The sequence below is a fragment of the Miniopterus natalensis genome, chromosome 1 (assembly GCF_054644295.1).
Source record: "Miniopterus natalensis isolate mMinNat1 chromosome 1, mMinNat1.hap1, whole genome shotgun sequence".
In the NCBI taxonomy this organism is placed as follows: domain Eukaryota; kingdom Metazoa; phylum Chordata; class Mammalia; order Chiroptera; family Miniopteridae; genus Miniopterus; species Miniopterus natalensis.
The window spans coordinates 116727402-116747264 of record NC_142081.1 but is presented as its reverse complement, the minus strand read 5'-3'; the positions used below and the strand labels follow the sequence as shown (position 1 = coordinate 116747264).

The window sequence follows — 19863 nt, the reverse complement described above, 5'->3', positions numbered from 1 at the left end:
ATTTGACACTGGAATACTTTAGCATATCTTGGGAACGCCACAGGGAGATATCTCTTGCTGGCTTGACGTGGTATACTCCGCACTTCTTCACGCTCACCTTTTCTCCCTGCTGAGTTTCCTATGCTCCTTCCACTCTAGTAAATCATAGGTAGGAGTAAAACTATATGTTGAGTACTATAAATTTTTTGAGTAAATAAGCACACATAGGTATGGATTTATGAACCCCTCACAGAATGGCATTATGTGGCATTTTAATGATGTGGAATTGTATGTTCTACATGATTAGAAGCAGAAGGTGATTTCATACATACCTCTCGATGAACTGGTTACACTTATTTCTTCTACAAAATGTTCCTTTAAATCTATTTGAATAAAAGGACAAAAGAGATAAGTGAAACTATGATGTCAGAAAATAATATGAAAAAAGCAATTCCATTTATTGATAATATAAAATACAAAATCTCAATAACTTATAACACATTTTATAATATGAAAGTTTACATAAAGAAAATGAAACATCACACTGACCATTTTTTCCAACTAAAGAAGGTTTAATTCCTGTGTACAATAGTTATGAATCAATCAAGTAACTGAGGTAGCGAGAGAAAAACAATAACTCTCAAAGATAGCACAGTAGTGTTCTAGTGATTACATAGTTCTATTTCTTTGTTTCTAAACTTTTCCTTAATATCTTATGACACTAAAAACATGGCTCTCCTATGAAAGGCAGTTGTTGACAGGACAAGGTAAAAAGTCAAAGAAACTGTATCCAAAATGTAGGCTGAGTTACCCATGGATATTCCAACAAACTCAACATGTGTGGGGAAAAAATGGGTTTTACTGTTGAACTGTTGCTCTTCCCTGCTCATCTGATAAAGTCCTATTCTCCACCTCCAGTTCACACACCAGTGCACAAGCTGGAGACCTATGAATGAACGCTCTTAGATTTCTCTCCTTCCACTAACTTTTGACACTTAATTGTCATGAAAGCAAATGAACTACACTTCTTTTCTTTCTCTGCTTTATTTAGCTCTTGTCAACTGCCCTATTCAAATGGCTGGCTTTCACAGGGTCAAAAATAAGGGCAACTATTATTATTCATTCATAAATTAAAAATTTTAAAGCAGAACAATAGAGAAAGACATACACCTAGAAAAACACAATCATCTTAAATGGAATGAATTGATCCTCCTGACTTGATTTCAGCATGGATGGATAACACCTTCATCATGACCTGATGCTAGTCCAGGCTTCCTTTGTCTCCCACTCCCTTTATGTGGTTTCCTTCAATCTGTCCTCTACATGAGGGCTTTGCAAACTAGGGCCCATGGATCTAAAACAACCTGTCATCTGGTTTTGTACATAAAGTCTCACTGGAACACAGTCCTGCCTTCTCACTGACATATTGTCTGTGACTGCTCTCACACTACAATGGCAGACTTGAGGAGATATGACAGACCACATGGCCTAAAGTCAAGCCCTTTACAGAAAAAGCTTCCTGATCCCCCCTTCACATCAAAACCAGAGTGCCCCCATCAAATGTAATCTTAATGGCATTTCTGCTCGATACTCTGCTATGAATCCCTGCAGTAAATATTGCTGACTCCCTACCTTCTTGCTGGAGACCCCCAGCTGTATTTTGACATTTACTGTCCTGATACACAAATAACGTCGTATCTGCCCAGCTCAAAAATAGAAATGTTTATACTAAGCTAATCACAGTCGTAGGTTACCACTAAGTGATTTAAGAGTGAGCATGTGATGTACCCCAAGCCTATTAAATGTTAGAGAAAGTAAACTGCAAGCTTCTCAGTTTTCCTCCTATTTAAAAAACACATAGCTCAACATCAGTAATCAGGGAAATGCAAATGAAAGCCATAATGTAGGACCGCCTCACTCCTCTCAGAATGGCTGTCCTCAAGATATGAATAAATAAATAATAAGGGTTGGCCATGATGGGGGAGAAAAGAGAAAGTCTCGTGCCCTGCTCATGGGATTGTAAACTGGTACAGTCACTATGGAAAACAGCATGGAGGTTCTTCACAAAATTAGAAATACAACTGCTATCCACTTCTGGGCATTTACAACAAACACAGATTTGAAAGGATATCTGCACCCCTGTGTTCACTGCAGCATTACTTACAATAACCAAGATATGGAAGCAATGTACATGTCTTTTGATAAAAAAAAAAAAAGAAGATGTAGCAAGTATATAGTATATAATGAAATATCACTAAGACATGGAAAGAAAGAAATCTTGCCATTTAAAATCACATGGATGGATTAAGAGGCTGTTATGCTAAGGGAAATAAGACAAAGAAAGACAAATATAGTATGTCTCGCATGTGGAATCTAAAACAACAAAACAAACAAAACAGAAACACACTCAATAGCTACAGGGAACAAACTCATGGATGCCAGACACTAGTGAGTTGAGGAGACGGATAATATAGAAAAACATGAATAAGGAGTGAACCTTGTAGTTATAACATATGTGAGCCACTCAGATGTACTGTACAGCACAGGCTCCTGCTAAACATCCCTCTTCTGCCCCTCTACCTGGAAAACTTCTTCACGTTCTGCATGCTTACTCTATACTCCACCCACACTTTTTGTTTTAATTATAAATCTTCTTTTCAATTGATTTGTGAGAGAGACAGGGAGAAACAGAGAGAGAGAGAAACAGTGATTTCTTGTTCCACTTCCTTGTGCATTCCTTGGTTGATTCTGGTATGTATCCTCACCAGGGATCAAATCCACAACTTTTGCATTTGGAGACAATGCTTTCACTAACTGACCTACCTGGCCAAGGCCTCGCCTACATTTTTTATTTATTTATTTATTTATTTATTTATTTATTTATTTATTTATTAGTACCTGGCACCTCCTAGGTACCTGATCACTGGTCTTTATTTCTGTTGGGGATACAATGCAGGCCGATGATAGGATGGACACTGTTTTCCAATCCTGCTTGACAGCAAGAATGACCCAAGGAGCTGGTTAAAAATACATATTCCCAGGCCTCATCCTCCACAGTCTATAGAAAACAATGGGAACCTATGTTCTAACAAGCCACCGGCTAATGCCTATCACGCACTTTGGGAACACATCCAGGCGCCCTTCATTCCAACCTCTTGGTTCAGCTCTTTTGTTCCCTATGCATCTGGCCCTGTATTCAGCAAAGCTGTAGCTGTTGCTTGAAGGTGGACATGATTAAAAGGTCAAATATCATTAAACTGTATTCTCAAAGAGAATGAGCCCTGGACTTTGCACAGCAGATTTATTTCTAAAAGTTGTTTGCAAATGGAATTTGGGGGGATATGTGTGTGTGTGTGTGTGTGTGTGTGCGCGCGCGCGTGTGAGAGAGAGAGAGAGAGAGAACAAGCATATATTTAATACCATAGTTTGCAATTCAAGGGAATGCATTCAATTCAACTAAATTAATATTGTTGGGTGACTTATGTGCTGGGCATACAAGGGATTTGCTTAGAGTCCAGTGAGGAAGATGGTGAAATAAACAGGCAATTACAACATTGTGGTTAGATAAGGTTCACACAGGGACCTAGGAGACCACGAAGGGGGGTGTGCATCCAACTCTGGGTTGGCGCGCATCTAGGAATTTTCAGGGGAAGTAACAGGCCTGTAAATTGGAATTAAGTCTTTTTTTTTTTTTTTTTTCAAAGTGACTGACCCTTCTCTAATTTATCCTTGCAGAAAACTGAAGTTTCACATCATTTATACAAGCATGTATACAAGCATGCAGCGGCACAAGTTTTGAGTTCCTGCTAGGGGCAAGGCGCAGAGTGAGGTGTGGCAGGGAGACCTGGGTGAGAAAAGCCCAATCCCTGCCCTCAGGGAGTTTATATCACACCCCCTCAGGGTTAAGTGCTGTTCTCATCTGGGTCATTAATCCAGTGGAATCTGTTTATGACTGAACAGGTAGTTTACTATACAGGTCTTAACTCCTTTTACTGAAAAGGCTGTGTGTTCTCTTTCATCACCACGTGGTGGGGAAATCCAGTTCCAACCAACACTTCAGTGCGGGCATCCAGGAGAAAACCCAAGTGCACGCTGGAGTTCCTGGAGCTGTTTGCCACAAAGCCGCGGAGGCCTGGGTGGATTTGTAGGGTCTGTAGGGTCTGTGAGTACCGGGGCAGCCCGCAGACCTGGCAGCTTTCCTTCCCTCTGGGCATGATGAACACAAGCGCCTTTCAAACCACCTGTCTTCTCTGCCTGTCTGGTAGGAGCTGTGTAGATCCTTTCAGCACTGGTGTCTTCCCGTCTTCCAGATGGGGAACTTGAGGTACAAGGGGTACCTGGAGGCAGTGTTTGTCACCTGGTGCTTTGCACCTTGTTTTCTGGGCCACTGGCTTAGCCTTCGGGATCCTCAGTTTCCTCCTCTGTGCATGGGCACAGTGGTAGCATCTGCAGTAATCTTGAACCTCTTAGGGCCCTGAACTTCTGTGAGGAAGTGATGAAAGCTGCCAGGAGAGCTTATGTTTATTGAGGCCCACTCTGTGTCAGGCCCAGTGTTTGGGACTTTCCCCTCATTGTCTCATGTAATCATCAGTAGAGTCTCTCTGGCCAGGTATTAGTCTTGTCTGTACCTCACAGAGGGGAAAGGAGGCCCAGAGCGGCGAAATGCCTGTTCCCAGGCCACACAGCGGTGGTGCCAGCAGAGCCAGGTGCACCATATGGCAGAGCTGGGGCCTGGTCACAGGCTCTCTGCCCCTCCGCCCGGGGTGGGGGCGTGGAGAACGCAGCACACAGCACCCTCTCCTGCAGTTTAGGGGTTCGAGCACCCCAAGCCCGCCCACCGGCCAGGTAGACCAGGCCTCCCCCGGTTTGCTGGCTAATGCAGGCCTGGCTGTGCCCTCGGCAGGGCTTTCGGTCAGCGTGTGGCGACCCTGACCCCCGCGTGGGGCCGGACCGAGGCCAGGCGCCCCTGAGGAGTGCGGGCTGAGGCGCGGGGGCGGCGTCCCGGCCTCGTGGTCCCCGGCTCCCGGTCCCAGAAATGTGGGAGGGCCCCGGGGCCCGCAGCGCGGTGGGGGTGCTTCCTCCGCCGGCCGGAGGGGAGCAGGGCAGGCGCGCAGGGGGCCCGCTGCTGCCCCCTCCCTGCCGCTGGACCGGCCGCGCGGGGGCGGGGGCTGCGGGGGAGGCGACCAGGGGCCGCGGGGCTCGTGGCCGCGGGCTAGCCAGCCCGGAGAAAGCGATGAATATTCAGAGGGGAGGGGAGCGGTGGGCGGGCTGCTCGCCTTCAATCCCTGCAGGCGGAGCCGCTGGAGCGCAGGGGAGGCGGCGGGGGCGGCGAAGCGGCGAAGCTGTCACCGCGCGGGGGCGGGGGGCGGGGGGCTCCGCTCGCTGCGCCCCGCTCGCTCCTGCGTGCCCAGGGACGCGACCCTCCCGCGACCTCCGCGCCAGGCCCAGCCGTGTGGCTGCGGGGAAGCCCGGGCGGGCGGCGCGGGACCCGGGCTGACCGGCTGGAGGCGGCGGCGGGGCTCGGGCGCACGGCGGGGCCCGACTCGCGCGGCGCGGGCGCGTTCCCGGGCGCGCGGGGCATGAAGCGGAGGGCGCGGGAGGCGCGGGCACCTCGGCGCTCGCCGGGCTGCTGGGCGCTGCCGCCGCTGCTGCTGCTGCGTCGCCTGGGCCAGGTGAGCGCCGGGGCCCCGGGTGGGCGGGACCGGCCTCCCCGCACCTGCCCCCGGTGCCCGCCTGCGGGGGTGGGGAGCGAGGGCCTGAGTCCTGGGGGACCCCTCCTGCAGGGCTCCCGGGAACCCCCCCGGCCTTTCCCCCATCCCAGCCCCTTACCCGGCTGCGCGGCTCCAGAGGGCGGGCTGCGGGCTCGGGGAGCCGGTGCCCGGAACCCCCGCGGACGCCCTCGGGCTCCAGGCCGCCTCCGACCCCTCGCCTACATTTTTAAAATTCTAATGCTCACCATAGATTTAAAGTGTCTGGCACATACTACACATCAATGCAAGAGAATAATGACAAGAGTAAGATCCGAGTCTGCTCAGGCTCCTGGTAGGCACTGAATAAAGTATAGGAAATAATAGAAATGACAGTGGTAATAAGAAGGTTTTCAAAGGGAGGGACCCGGTTTTTTAAATGTTTGAATTCTGGAACATCAGCAGAACACCTAGTACCTAAAAGACACCTGAGAGTGAAATAGCAAACCATTAAGATCAATCAACAACTGAATTTTGAGATTTTCTTTGAAAATTCTGTTTCAAAAAAACACACAGTAATAAACCAGCCACAGCTTTCTGATATTATCAGCACCTTCAAAGTCACCACTATTTCATCTTTTCGTTTCCTATAATTTGCAAAACCAACCTACACATGTTCTTGTTGAAGGTCTACTAAGTCCAAGGTGTCCTCATACAGTTCAGGTGGCAGGCACAATGAACTCAGTGCCACAGTTGGTAGCACATTGGCATTTTTGTTATTGTGAAACATTTCTCTACATTTTTTATAATTTGTTAAGTCCAAGTTGAGCTATTTGAATATTTATAGCTATTATCTTTTCACCAATGGCAACAAAGCATGTAGTTCTAATGAAATTACAGTGTCCGGACAATTATCCAGCAAGCAGAAGGATTGTCTTGTTCTAATGAAGTCAGCATGCCTCATTCTGTTTGGACTTCTGAGGAATGAAGTTGATCATAGTGAGACCTTTTTTGGTACACTATGTAAAATAACCTCTACTTCTCAACTGGCATTGCCTCTCTGACTTAGGTACTACCCAGATATGTTTAAAAACCAATCTCATTGGTATTCTTGCCCACTGGATAACTGTTGTCGTTTTTATTGTTAACCATTAGTTTCTGGTTCCAGGAAAGTATTGTTCTGTTCCTAGTTTAATGACTTTTTAGTGACACAAAGCAGTATGTAATAAGAAGTATTCATTCATTTAGTTTAATCCAATTGCTGTAAAAACTAAAGATCCATTCTTTACAAGTTCAATTTGTTATATTGTGATTATAGAAGAAACATACTATATCTTAACTTAAAATACTTTTACTTTTTTACATAAAGCTATCATATGGGATATTAGAAGTCATGACTAAATAAATGAACTTCTTGTCCAACAATATTGCTCCGGATTTTAAATCACCTACAATGAACTGTTCAAATAATACTGAATACTAGTCTATTAAGGAAGAAATTAAGAAAAACTATAGTAGCCCATCCAGGTTGATCCAGGAGTTTGTATAACCAATGGGGTTCATGCTGAACACTTCCTTTCCATCTGACTGTCTAGAATTTTGGCACACATGATGGAGAAGACGCCTATGTGACTAGGGTGCCATAAAACCCTTGACACTGAGTTTAACGGGACGCTGGGACAGTTAGATGGCATTTCACATGTGTTGTCAGAATTTGACACTGGAATACTTTAGCATATCTTGGGAGCTCCACAGAGAGAGGACACTTGCAAGCTTGTGCCAGGTGTCCTCTGCACTTTTTCACAGGCACCTTTTCTGCTTGCTGAGTTTCCTATTCTTCTTCCACTCTAGTAAATCACAGGTAGGGGTAAAACTATATGTTGATACAATGAATTTTTCTAGTAAATAAGCACACCTAGGTGTGGATTTAGGGACCCCTAACACAATGGCATTATGTGGCATTTATGATGGGTGATGTTATGTTCTACATGATTAGAAGCAGAAGGTGATTTCACACGTACCAGTAGTGGAATTGGTTATTCTTATTTCTTCTACCAAACATTCCTCTTGATCTAATTGAATAAAAGCATGAAAGAGATAAATGAAACGATGATGTCAGAAAATAATGTGAAATAAGCAACAATTCTATTTATTGAAAATATAAGATTCAGAATCCTAATGACTGATAACACGTTCTATAGTATGAAAGTTCCTATAGGATAATGAAACATCACGCTGGCAATTTTCTCCAACTAAGCAGGGTTTCATTCCTTTGTACAATAGTTATGAATCTATCGAGTACCTGGGGTAGCGAGAGTAACAGGATAATTCTCAAAGATAGTACAATAGTGTTCTAATGATTACACAGTTCTATTTGTTTCTAAACTTTTTCTTAATGTCTTATGACACTACAAACATGGCTCTCCCATGCAAGGCAGTTGTTGACAGGACAAGGTAAAGAATCAAAGTAACTGTATCCAAAATATAGGCTGAGTTACCCATGGATATTCCAACAAACTCAAAATGTGTGGGAAAAATCTGGTCTTTCCTGTTGAACTGTTGCTCTTCCCTGCTCATCTGATAAAGTCCTATTCTCCATGTCCAATTCACAGGCCAGTGCACACGCTGGAGACCTTTTAATCAGCCGTCTTAGATTTCTCTCCCTCTACTAAGTTTTTGCACTTAATCCTCATGAAAGCATGTGAACTGGACTTCTTTTCTTTCTCTGCTTTACTTTGCTACTGTCAACTGCCCTAGTCAAACATGGGCTCTTAATGAATGGCTTTCACAGAGGGGAAATAACAGCAACTATCGTTGTTCCATCATAAATTAAGAAGATTTTTTAAGTAGAACAAACGAGAAAGACATATGCCTAGAAAAAAACCTACATTGTAAATGGAATGAATTCTCTAAAATCAGAATAACTCTTAGTACTTTAAGATATGTGAGAATTAAATAGCAAACCATGAAGTGGACCAATGAGTAACTGAATTTTGAAATTGTATTTGAAAATTCTGGTTCAAAAATACAGAGATATAAACCAGGGGCAGCTGTCTGATACTATGAGCACCTTCAAGGTTAAAACTCTATTGCATCTTTGTGTTTCCTATAGTCTGTAAAACCAACCTACACAAGTTCTTGATGAAGGTCTACTATGTCCAAGGCTTCCTCATACAGTTCACATCACACAATGAACTCAGTGCCACAGCTGGGTAGCTCACTGGCATTTTTGTTAATGTGAAACTTTTTTCTAGTTTTATTATAATTTGTTGAGTCCCAAGTTGAGCTATTTGAATATTTATTATGATTATCTTTGACCAATGGCAACAGAGCATCTGGTTCTAAGGAAGTTACAGTGTCATGACAATTATCCAACAAGCAGAAGGATCGTCTTGTTCTAATGAAGTCAACATGCCTCATTCTGTTTGGACTTCTGAGGAATGAAGTTGATCATAGTGAGGCCTTATTGGTATAATATGTAAAATAACCTATGCTTCTCAACTGGCGTTGCCTCTCTGACTTCTGTACTATTGGTAGATATCTTTAAAATCCAGTATCGTTGGGATTGTTTCACTTGGCTAAGTGTTGTAGTTCTTACCGTTTGCTATTTGTTTTTGGTGCCAGGAAAGTGTTGTTGAGTTTGTAGTTTTAGTGACTTTTTAGTGAGGCAAATCACTATGTAATAACAAGTATTCATTTACTAAGTGTAATCTATTTGCTGTGAAAACTAAACAAAACATCTATATTTAACAAGTCCAATTTGTTATACTGTGATTATCAAGGAAATATACTGCATCCTAACTTAAATCTTTTTACTTTTTTACGTAACCATATCATATAGAATATTAGAATTCATGAATAAATAAATGACTTCCTTTCAAACAATATTGTCCCAGATTTTAAATCACCTCAATTAACTTTAAATAATACAGAATACTAGTCTATTAAGGAAGAAATTAAGGAAAATTATAGGAGTCCGGCCAGCCTGATCCAGGCATTCCTACAACCAATGGGTTCATTCTAAACCCTTGCTTTCCTTCTGGGAATCTAGAATTTTGGCACACACTGAGGGGGAGATGCCTATGTGACTAGGGTGCCATAAAACCCTTGATACTGAGTTTAACGGGACTCTGGGACAGGTAGATGGCATTTCACATGTGTTGTCAGAATTCGACACTGGAATACTTTAGCACATCTTGGGAGCTCCACAGAGAGAGGGCTCTTGCAAGCTTGTGCCAGGTGTCCTCTGCACTTTTTCACAGGCACCTTTTCTGCTTGCTGAGTTTCCTATTCTTCTTCCACTCTAGTAAGTCACAGGTAGGAGTAAAACTATATGTTGATACAATGAATTTTTCTAGTAAATAAGCACACCTGGGTGTGGATTTAGGGACCCTTAACACAATGGCATTATGTGGCATTTATGATGGGTGATGTTATGTTCTACATGATTAGAAGCAGAAGGTGATTTCACACGTACCAGTAATGGAATTGGTTATTCTTATTTCTTCTACCAAACATTCCTCTTGATCTAATTGAATAAAAGCATGAAAGAGATAAATGAAACGATGATGTCAGAAAATAATGTGAAATAAGCAACAATTCTATTTATTGAAAATATAAGATTCAGAATCCTAATGACTGATAACACGTTCTATAGTATGAAAGTTCCTATAGGATAATGAAACATCACGCTGGCAATTTTCTCCAACTAAGCAGGGTTTCATTCCTTTGTACAATAGTTATGAATCTATCGAGTACCTGGGGTAGCGAGAGTAACAGGATAATTCTCAAAGATAGTACAATAGTGTTCTAATGATTACACAGTTCTATTTGTTTCTAAACTTTTTCTTAATGTCTTATGACACTACAAACATGGCTCTCCCATGCAAGGCAGTTGTTGACAGGACAAGGTAAAGAATCAAAGTAACTGTATCCAAAATATAGGCTGAGTTACCCATGGATATTCCAACAAACTCAAAATGTGTGGGAAAAATCTGGTCTTTCCTGTTGAACTGTTGCTCTTCCCTGCTCATCTGATAAAGTCCTATTCTCCATGTCCAATTCACAGGCCAGTGCACACGCTGGAGACCTTTTAATCAGCCGTCTTAGATTTCTCTCCCTCTACTAAGTTTTTGCACTTAATCCTCATGAAAGCATGTGAACTGGACTTCTTTTCTTTCTCTGCTTTACTTTGCTACTGTCAACTGCCCTAGTCAAACATGGGCTCTTAATGAATGGCTTTCACAGAGGGGAAATAACAGCAACTATTGTTGTTCCATCATAAACTAAGAAGATTTTTTAAGTAGAACAAACGAGAAAGACATATGCCTAGAAAAAAACCTACATTGTAAATGGAATGCATTCTGTAAAATCAGAATAACGCTTAGTACTTTAAGATATGTGAGAATTAAATAGCAAACCATGAAGTGGACCAATGAGTAACTGAATTTTGAAATTGTATTTGAAAATTCTGGTTCAAAAATACAGAGATATAAACCAGGGGCAGCTATCTGATACTATGAGCACCTTCAAGGTCAAAACTCTATTGCATCTTTGTGTTTCCTATAGTCTGTAAAACCAACCTACACAAGTTCTTGATGAAGGTCTACTATGTGCAAGAAGGCGTCCTCATGGAGTTCACATCGCACAATGAACTCAGTGCCACAGCTGGGTAGCTCACTGGCATTTTTGTTAATGTGAAACCTTTTTCTAGTTTTATTATAATTTGTTGAGTCCCAAGTTGAGCTATTTGAATATTTATTATGATTATCTTTGACCAATGGCAACAGAGCATCTGGTTCTAAGGAAGTTACAGTGTCATGACAATTATCCAACAAGCAGAAGGATCGTCTTGTTCTAATGAAGTCAACATGCCTCATTCTGTTTGGACTTCTGAGGAATGAAGGTGATCATAGTGAGGCCTTATTGGTATAATATGTAAAATAAGCTATGCTTCTCAACTGGCGATGCCTCTCTGACTTCTGTACTATTGGTAGATATCTTTAAAATCCAGTATCGTTGGGATTGTTTCACTTGGCTAAGTGTTGTAGTTCTTACCGTTTGCTGCTTGTTTTTGGTGCCAGGAAAGTGTTGTTGAGTTTGTAGTTTTAGTGACTTTTTAGTGAGGCAAATCACTATGTAATAACAAGTATTCATTTACTAAGTGTAATCTATTTGCTGTGAAAACTAAACAAAACATCTATATTTAACAAGTCCAATTTGTTATACTGTGATTATCGAGGAAATATACTGCATCCTAACTTAAATCTTTTTACTTTTTTACGTAACCATATCATATAGAATATTAGAATTCATGAATAAATAAATGAACTTCCTTTCAAACAATATTGTTCCAGATTTTAGATCACCTACAATTAAGTGTTTAAATAATACTAGATACTAGTCTGTTAAGGAAGAAATTAAGGAATACTATACACATAACTTACACATTGTGGTTTTTTTTAACTGCTCTTTCTTTATCAAAACTTCCTTACTCTTTATCTATGGTGGGGACACTTAAGGTAATTCACTATCAGAAGTCTTACCATGATCGCTTTCTTCAGAACATTTTACAGATGGCCTTTCTCCTTCATATTCAGTACTTAGTTGTTGATAACTATGTATAAAGAAATGGTGATAAATAATATTACTGTATTAATACTAAAGCAAAATATTTTCCAAATGTGGTAAATTCTTAGAATATTGCAGGTAATATCAGAGCTAATATTCAAACTTTAATTATACCATACACTTCAAATTTGTAAGTTCTACAAACTTTTTATTAAGCACATAACTTAAAATAAAGTTACATGAAATAGTCATGATTTGAGGGCCATATCTTTCAGTGAATTAATTAGTGTTAGCTTGACATAATGGCAAGTGTCTTCAACTCAGACAGCATAGTTCTATAACCATCATCTATTTCTTCTCAAACAAGTCACTTTTCTTTGGGTCAGAGTCCTCCTCTACAAAATATGAATCTTACTGCCTTATTTTAGAAGGCTATTAGGATGACTATATGAGATAGTACAGCAAAAAGACATGTTCAGAGAAAGAGTAAGGCAAAGAATAAACCTGTTCATGAACTTTATTTGTGGAAACTATTTTGGAATCCCAAATAAACACCAATGTGGGTTTTTCAAAGTTTCTAACATTCAAATATTGCAGATTTTAGAAAATATTAATTTTGGTTATTAACTGTTCTTTCTTCATGGCTTGTAATTCAGGGTATCTCAACTAGTATATAACTTGCAACTAAATTTATTTACAATTACATTTCTTCATGAAGTCAGATATGAAAGTACTGCCCTATTTTTGTAGTTAATCATCCCAATGGCAGAAAACTAAGAGAAGTCACGACCTGGCCTGGACTCCCACTCTCCCTTCTCTACCTACTCAAACTGTGATGAAGCAGATCTTTATGAGAATGATGCGCAATCTCCTTGTCCACCCCCATTTAGTTTGAGAGTTAGAATCCTACTTGCCACTCATGGATACTGATGAGGCATGCATGGGCCCTTAGCAAGCCTCATGCCCAATAACCTACTTTTGATTCAGAGCTTTCTATTGACTGACTTCCAGGTGAGGCATAATTTAAAATATTTTGAAACCGGAAGTAAATTCAAGTCACTTGGGAGAGTGTCATTATTATGGCAAAGATATCACTTGAGGGGACAACTGTAATTATGGAATCTCAGGCAAGTTGGTACCTACTATTCTGGGAAAGGCGATATGGGACCTTCCACTACCTAAACAAAGATGCTCTACAGGATATAAAGCGACCATGGGGTACAGATCTGGTAACAAAGGAGAAAGGAAAGTCTGGTCTTTTCCTGCAGCATTATTTGAACCTCTCTGACAGCTTACAATGGTCATTCCATCTAACACCTGCTGGCAGGAAAAAACAAACAAGAAGCTCAAAGGGTAACTCATCTGCGAAGGTCTGGGCTAATATGTGAGCTGCACATCGCTGTTTCAGTGTCAGGGGAAGGCTGTGGGTAGCTAAAGCTAGGAAGCCAAGCTGCCAGAACACAGTGCTGGTAATTAGAATAATGGCCGAGCATATAAGCGTATGTATGTAAACTATAAAATGCTGTGACTTTCAAGTCCAAGGGTGAATCAACATGAACTCTCAGGAATCTGGATCAGCAAGGGCAGCCTGGGAGCAAAGGTCAATTATGACTTAGGACCTGTTTCAACAGCAACTCTGCAGCAATAGAACCAATGGAAACAACAGAGAGATCAGAATGTCCTTTTTACATCTCCATCTGACTTGTGAAAGGAGACTGTCTCCCTTGGACTTAGGGAATCCTTTAGGTTCCTACAAAATTCAAGGGGGAGACTATAGGAGATAGCCCCCAGCAAATACACATTTTTCTGCTAACATGAACACTTCAAGGCCCCAAGTAACTAGTTAGAAAAACCAAAGATGTGACTTTATTTGTAACCCCATGCATAGAGGTTCCACTTGGAATGAAATGGATAATGTTAGGATCCTTATCAATAAAGATCTTAAAAGTCCTGAAATAAAGAATCTGGCCCATTGCTACTTCAAACTAGTCTAGCCTTTTGCTTGGAGTCTGACTGATGACATAGACTAATTCACTCCCATTCTCAAACTGCCTTAAATCTTACCTGCTCCACAAAAAGTTAACAGTGAAATTATTTTAAACCTCAGTTTCCTGTTAACTAGCATTTTAAAGTAAATATTTACAAGATAAAGCCACTAGATAGTCTTACACACAATCACCCTTGAAGGATACATTACTATCCTCCTTGCAATATCCAGAAACATGTTTGGAAATGCTAGGAAACATTCCCAAGGTCACACACCTGGCAAGCAGGAAAGCTGGGCATTAAACCCCATTTTGTGTGAATTGAAGGCCCTTGTCTCTTTTCTTTATCACTCACATATAACTTGCTTCCATTAAAGGAAGCGTTTATTCAATTAAAGTTATCTTTCTCCTTCTACCCATACCAATAAAAACTAAAAACATCAAAATATACTAGAAATGAAAGAGAATAATAACTGATGAGCCCAGACTATATCTGGTAGCAGTTTTCACAGTCACTTAGGGATAACCTAATTATATCAGTGTTCGTCAAACAAAGCAATTTAAAGCAAAGGATTATCCAAAACACAAAATCAACTATTTATATTTAACATGCACCTTTTAAGGAAAACTACATAGTAATGGTTAAAAAAACTGTAAGAGAGACTAAGTCCACTATTGTATCAAGTAAACTATCAGTTAGAGTCCATAAAATACATAATTAATAAAACTAATATGAAACCCCTTTAGCTAATATAAAATAAATGATGAAAAAGGTCACATTGCAAATGAGATCAATCAAAATTAGAAATAAATATGATCCTCCAGTATACTGTTATTCCAGTTGCCCAGTCAGATTAATTGTTTTTCTACCTGATAATATGTTCATATTTTTTACTGTATAATTATAAGTTAATCTTCTTGTTAATTTAATCTTTCTCATTTGAATGATTGTTACCACTCTAGATCAATACTAAGGTTTCAAAACAAAAACAGCAGCACACTCTCCTTCTTGGGAGCACTCCTGAGGCTTTCCCTTGCCCCTCCTCACCCTCTCAGGCTTCCATCTCCTAAACTCTATGAGACCTCATCAGACTTGCAACCAGGGGAGCAGTGGGCAGTGGAAGCTCACCCTGGGCTAACCCTCCGAACCTGTCTCCAAGGCCCCTTTTCTCTGAGTTTACAGTGAGCCAAAGCAACCCCACCAAGGCTCTCTCCTATTGCTTCTTCTATCCTAAGCCCTTCCTTGTTTCACTGTCCCCAGCTTTAATAAGTGTGCTCTCCAAGTACAAACTAAAAAGGAAGAACAAGCTATTGTACCTTTTTATGTTGTCGATTTTTGCACCTCTGCTTACTAACAACTCTGCCATCTGATGTCTATTTTCACGTTTAGCAAGTGAAAGTGGTGTGTGGCCATCCTGTAGAGCAGTGAAAACAATTTATGATTTATAAAATTACATCTATCCAAACTGAATATTAAAACTTATAAAAGATCCTCTGAACTTAAACATGTAATATAGAAAGTAAAGAAAAAGGAGCTGCTTTCCTCTCACCCCTGTGCAGTCACTGGCTGTTAAAATGCCCTCCACTCCCTTTTCAACAGGTTAACTTCAACATCATTCTCCAGATCCCACTTCAGATCTTTACAGTCCTGATTCCAAGACTCTTTGTTCCTATCACAGTACCTATCATGGTATGCTGTCCTTCCTTTACTGCCTGGGGACTGCGGCTTCCTCTTCCCACTTGCACTCACCCAGCTCCCCCTGCTGGGCACTAGGGCTCCCCCTCCCACTCGTGCCCAGCAGCACCCATTTCCTAAGCCTCTGCCAGCATAGCAGCCAGTCCCCACCATCACTTCACTCCCCCAGGCCTTCAGTCCTCTGGGCTCTGAGCCTCCCACCCACTCCCAGGCCCTAAGAGGAAGCTGTCCTCCTGGGGTAGAAGGGTAGCTGGGAGACAGAGCTTTGCCCCTTCCGTGGGCACCACATTCCTCCAGCCCTCCCTGACTGGGCTTTGGAGTTGTTGCCATGGTGACAGGGCCTGATAATACTGTGTTCAGTGTATGTGTGTGAGAAAGAAAATGCTTGCAAGTAAAGTAAAAATGTGTATTTCAAATATTTTGTAAATAAAGTTATTTGATCTATACCTCATTTTTTGCTTCAATGTCTGCTTTGTGGAAAAGCAGCTTTTCCACCATAGCTTTACTGTGACCAAGGACAGCATAGTGGAGAGCGGTGTTGCCATCGATGTCCATTATATTTGGATTAGCACCACGTTCTAGCAGAATAGCTGCACACTCTTCGTTCTGATATTCTAAAGCCTGTCAGTATTATGCCAAGAAATAGATTATAAATTCTAGGAATTCAACATAAACGTTCCACAAGTTTTGCCAATGACTTATAGTTAAATGAGAGAAATCCATTTTTATTCTAAGTGATTACATCAAATCCATCGCATGTTAACATAGTTGGCTAGTACCTACTTGAATCAGAGGCGTCCTCTTTTTAGAGTCACGGGGGTTCAACAGGCAATTTCTGTCTAGTAGGAGAGTCGCCACTTTGGGATGGCCACAGGCACAGGCTACATGCAGGGCAGTCCTATGAAAGTGAGAGGACTCTTTAGGAACTTAGAGTGCACTATTTCAATATACACAATTATTCAGGTAATTATAAACATTTGTCCCTACACCTTTGTTTTCTTCTGGGGACAGTACAATATTTACTAGTTCTTGTTATGCACATTAATGAAGCAGCAGCCTGTCTGAACAGAGGATGACCTGGGAATTCAGCTCAGCTTGAGTCTGATCCTGTTTTAACTGCCACTTGTTAGCTATCACTTGACCTTTCTGTGCCTCAATTTCCTCATCAACAAAATGGGGATAAAAATAGTAGTTATTTCACAGGACACCAGTTTGCTTTAATGAGAATCTATGCAAAGCATTTCCTACAGTTCCTAGCACCAAAAAAACTGCTCAATAATTGTTAGATAATATTAGTATCACTATTACTATTACTGCGACTTTACAAAGACAACATTTCAATTAAGTAAAATGGTATCACTAGACCTACTTTGCAGGCATGTTTTAAGGATCAGAAAGAATACTGAGTATTTCAATGATTCTAAGATGCTTATTCTCTCACATTTTCACATCTCCAACATTGGAATCCAATTTTTAATTCAGAATGTCTTACAACTATAGTTGGCAGCATTGTTTAAAAAATTTCTTATTGATACATAATATACTGGCATCATACCATCCAGGGCGCCTTTCCCTGAGTGAATAATGGTCGATACAACAGACCTCTTGCATTTCTGTTCAACTGGTTGGCATTTAAATAAGTTTTAGGTCTTAAAAGCCTTATGGGGGAAAGAGGACCAAAAGAACAAAACAAGAATTTTTTAAAGTAATTCTTACTTTGATTTTCAAGAAAATTTAAGCCAAAGGAAACTCAGGATTTAAATGAAAAGAATGGCTCATTTTGTTCAATAGTTAGATTTATAGATTGTATGGAAAGCAAATCTTCCCAATGATCAATATTAGTGTTTAACACTATTATGCATTTTCAAAAGGGCAGGTAAAGGTCATCTTTTACAATTTACTACCTTCAGAAATGCTTTTGCTTGAAAGGAGGGAGAATAAGCTTCAACTGTGATAATACTTCAATTTTGAATTTCTCATTTTGGTCATATTGGGCAACATGAAGATTTTAAGGATGAAAGGGGCCTGAGAGATTGAAAACATCCTGAGTAGACTATGTCTGCTGCATAATAGGCATTCAGGTTATATTTCATGTACAAATGGATTGAAAAAATGGATAAACATAGTGGGAGAGTTCAATTTTTTTAAAGGAAAGTTTTATAAAGTAAAATGATACTTCTGCAATAGTAATAATCACTGATATTTGCTTTATTTAAAGAAAAAAGCCAGTTAGAGAAAAACAAATATCACATGATATCACTTATATGTGGAATCTAATGAACAAAAATAAACTGGCTAACAAAATAGGTTGAGAGGTATGGATGCATGAAATAGAATAACAGATCTTATCTCGGGGGTGAGGGTGTGAGACAGGAAGAGATTAACCAAAGGACATATATGCATACATGCAGGACCCATGGACACAGACAATATTATGGGGAAAACCTTGGGTTGGGTGGGTCAAAAAGAAAGAAAATGGAATATATCTGTAATACTGTCAACAACAAAAATTTTAACTTTTTAAAAAATATTTTTTTATGTTTGTTTTTAATTGATTTTCAAGAGAGAGGAAAAGAGAGAGAGAAAGTGAGAAACATCCATAAGCTGCTCCTTGTAGGCATCCCGACCTGGGATGGAAACCTGGGTATGTGCCCTGACCGGGAACTGCACCAGTGACCCCTCAGTGTATGGGAGGGGCATGGCGATGAAGCTCCAACCAACTGAGCCACACTGGCCAGGGCATAGTTTTTTATCTTTTATTTTCATAAGGACACAGCTAAAATGATTAATCTATAGTCATTTACATATTTTATGTAATAAAGCCATATAAAGTAAAATATATATGTGTAGTTATATGCATACACTCTAAAGGCAGATAAGAAACAGCCCAAGTGTCCATCAGTAGATGAGTGGATAAAAAGCTGTGGTACATTTACACAATGGAATACTATAGAACTGTAAAAATGGAGGAACTCTTACCCTTTGTGACAGAATGGGTGGACCTGGAGAGTATTACGCTAAGCAAAACGGGCCAGAGAAACACAAATACCATATGCTCTCACTTATATGTGGGATCTAATGAACAAAATAAACTGACAGACAAAATAGGACCAGAGGCATGGATACATGGAACAAACAGAAGGAGGGGGTTGGCAGGAACTGAAGGAGATTAGCCAAAGAACATATATGTGCATATATGGATAGCTCATGGCCACAGACTACAATGTGGTGAAGGCCGAAGGGGCCTGGGTGGAGGGGCATTAAATGGGGAGAAATGGATGACATCTGTTATAGTGTCAACAATTTAAATATATATATTTCCTTTACTTCTGAAGAGGCTAAAAGTTGTCAAGAGATACCAATCCTCAAAAAGTCTTCAGAAAAAAAAGTAGAAAGTGAGAAATAATTTTATCTCTGCAACATTCATATTATTGCTCTTCCCCAGAATGATTTCATTCATAATAATATTTCCTAGAATTTCTGTACCTGATCATTGCAGAAATCAGATGTTTTAAAAAATACTCATTGAGAATGATCAGAAATAAATTTTATTACATTTTGCACATATTTTCAGCTAACCTAAGATGATATTCTGTTTGTGTGTATGTATAATCAAACTGGTTTTTTTTCATAGTACATTGCTATTTTAAGCAGTGCTGAGAAAAACAAATTATATGTAATTTATCTAATTATTTCATCAAGATATTTTAGTATAAATAGAATTGACGGGTATAGGATACACACACACACATTTTAAATGTGGTACTCAGCACCAAATTGCTTATTTCAAAAGTCAGAAGCAACTTAAACTTTAAGTAGCAGTATAAAGACAATCCCTGGTCGTCTTCACAAACTCTGTGGATGGAAAACATTATTTTACTCCTGTTTTAACATAAATTCCTTTTTTTAGCAGGGGCACTAAATATTTTTTCTTTTGTCCATTGGT

General features: G+C 40.4%; 1 protein-coding gene across 1 annotated transcript in view; it reads right to left on the bottom strand.

Moving 5' to 3' along the window:
• Positions 1–9411: 9411 nt before the first annotated feature.
• The window catches only part of LOC148094364 (uncharacterized), an 11730-nt gene continuing 1278 nt past the window's right edge, over positions 9412–19863 (bottom strand). The window contains exons 2-6 of the mRNA XM_087822229.1: positions 16701–16815; positions 16365–16538; positions 15539–15636; positions 12212–12282; positions 9412–10194 (exon numbers count right to left, since the gene is read on the bottom strand). Coding sequence (XP_087678355.1) covers positions 10115–10194; positions 12212–12282; positions 15539–15636; positions 16365–16538; positions 16701–16815 — 538 coding nt within the window. The 3' untranslated portion in view covers positions 9412–10114. The remainder of the gene's footprint in view (positions 10195–12211; positions 12283–15538; positions 15637–16364; positions 16539–16700; positions 16816–19863) is intronic.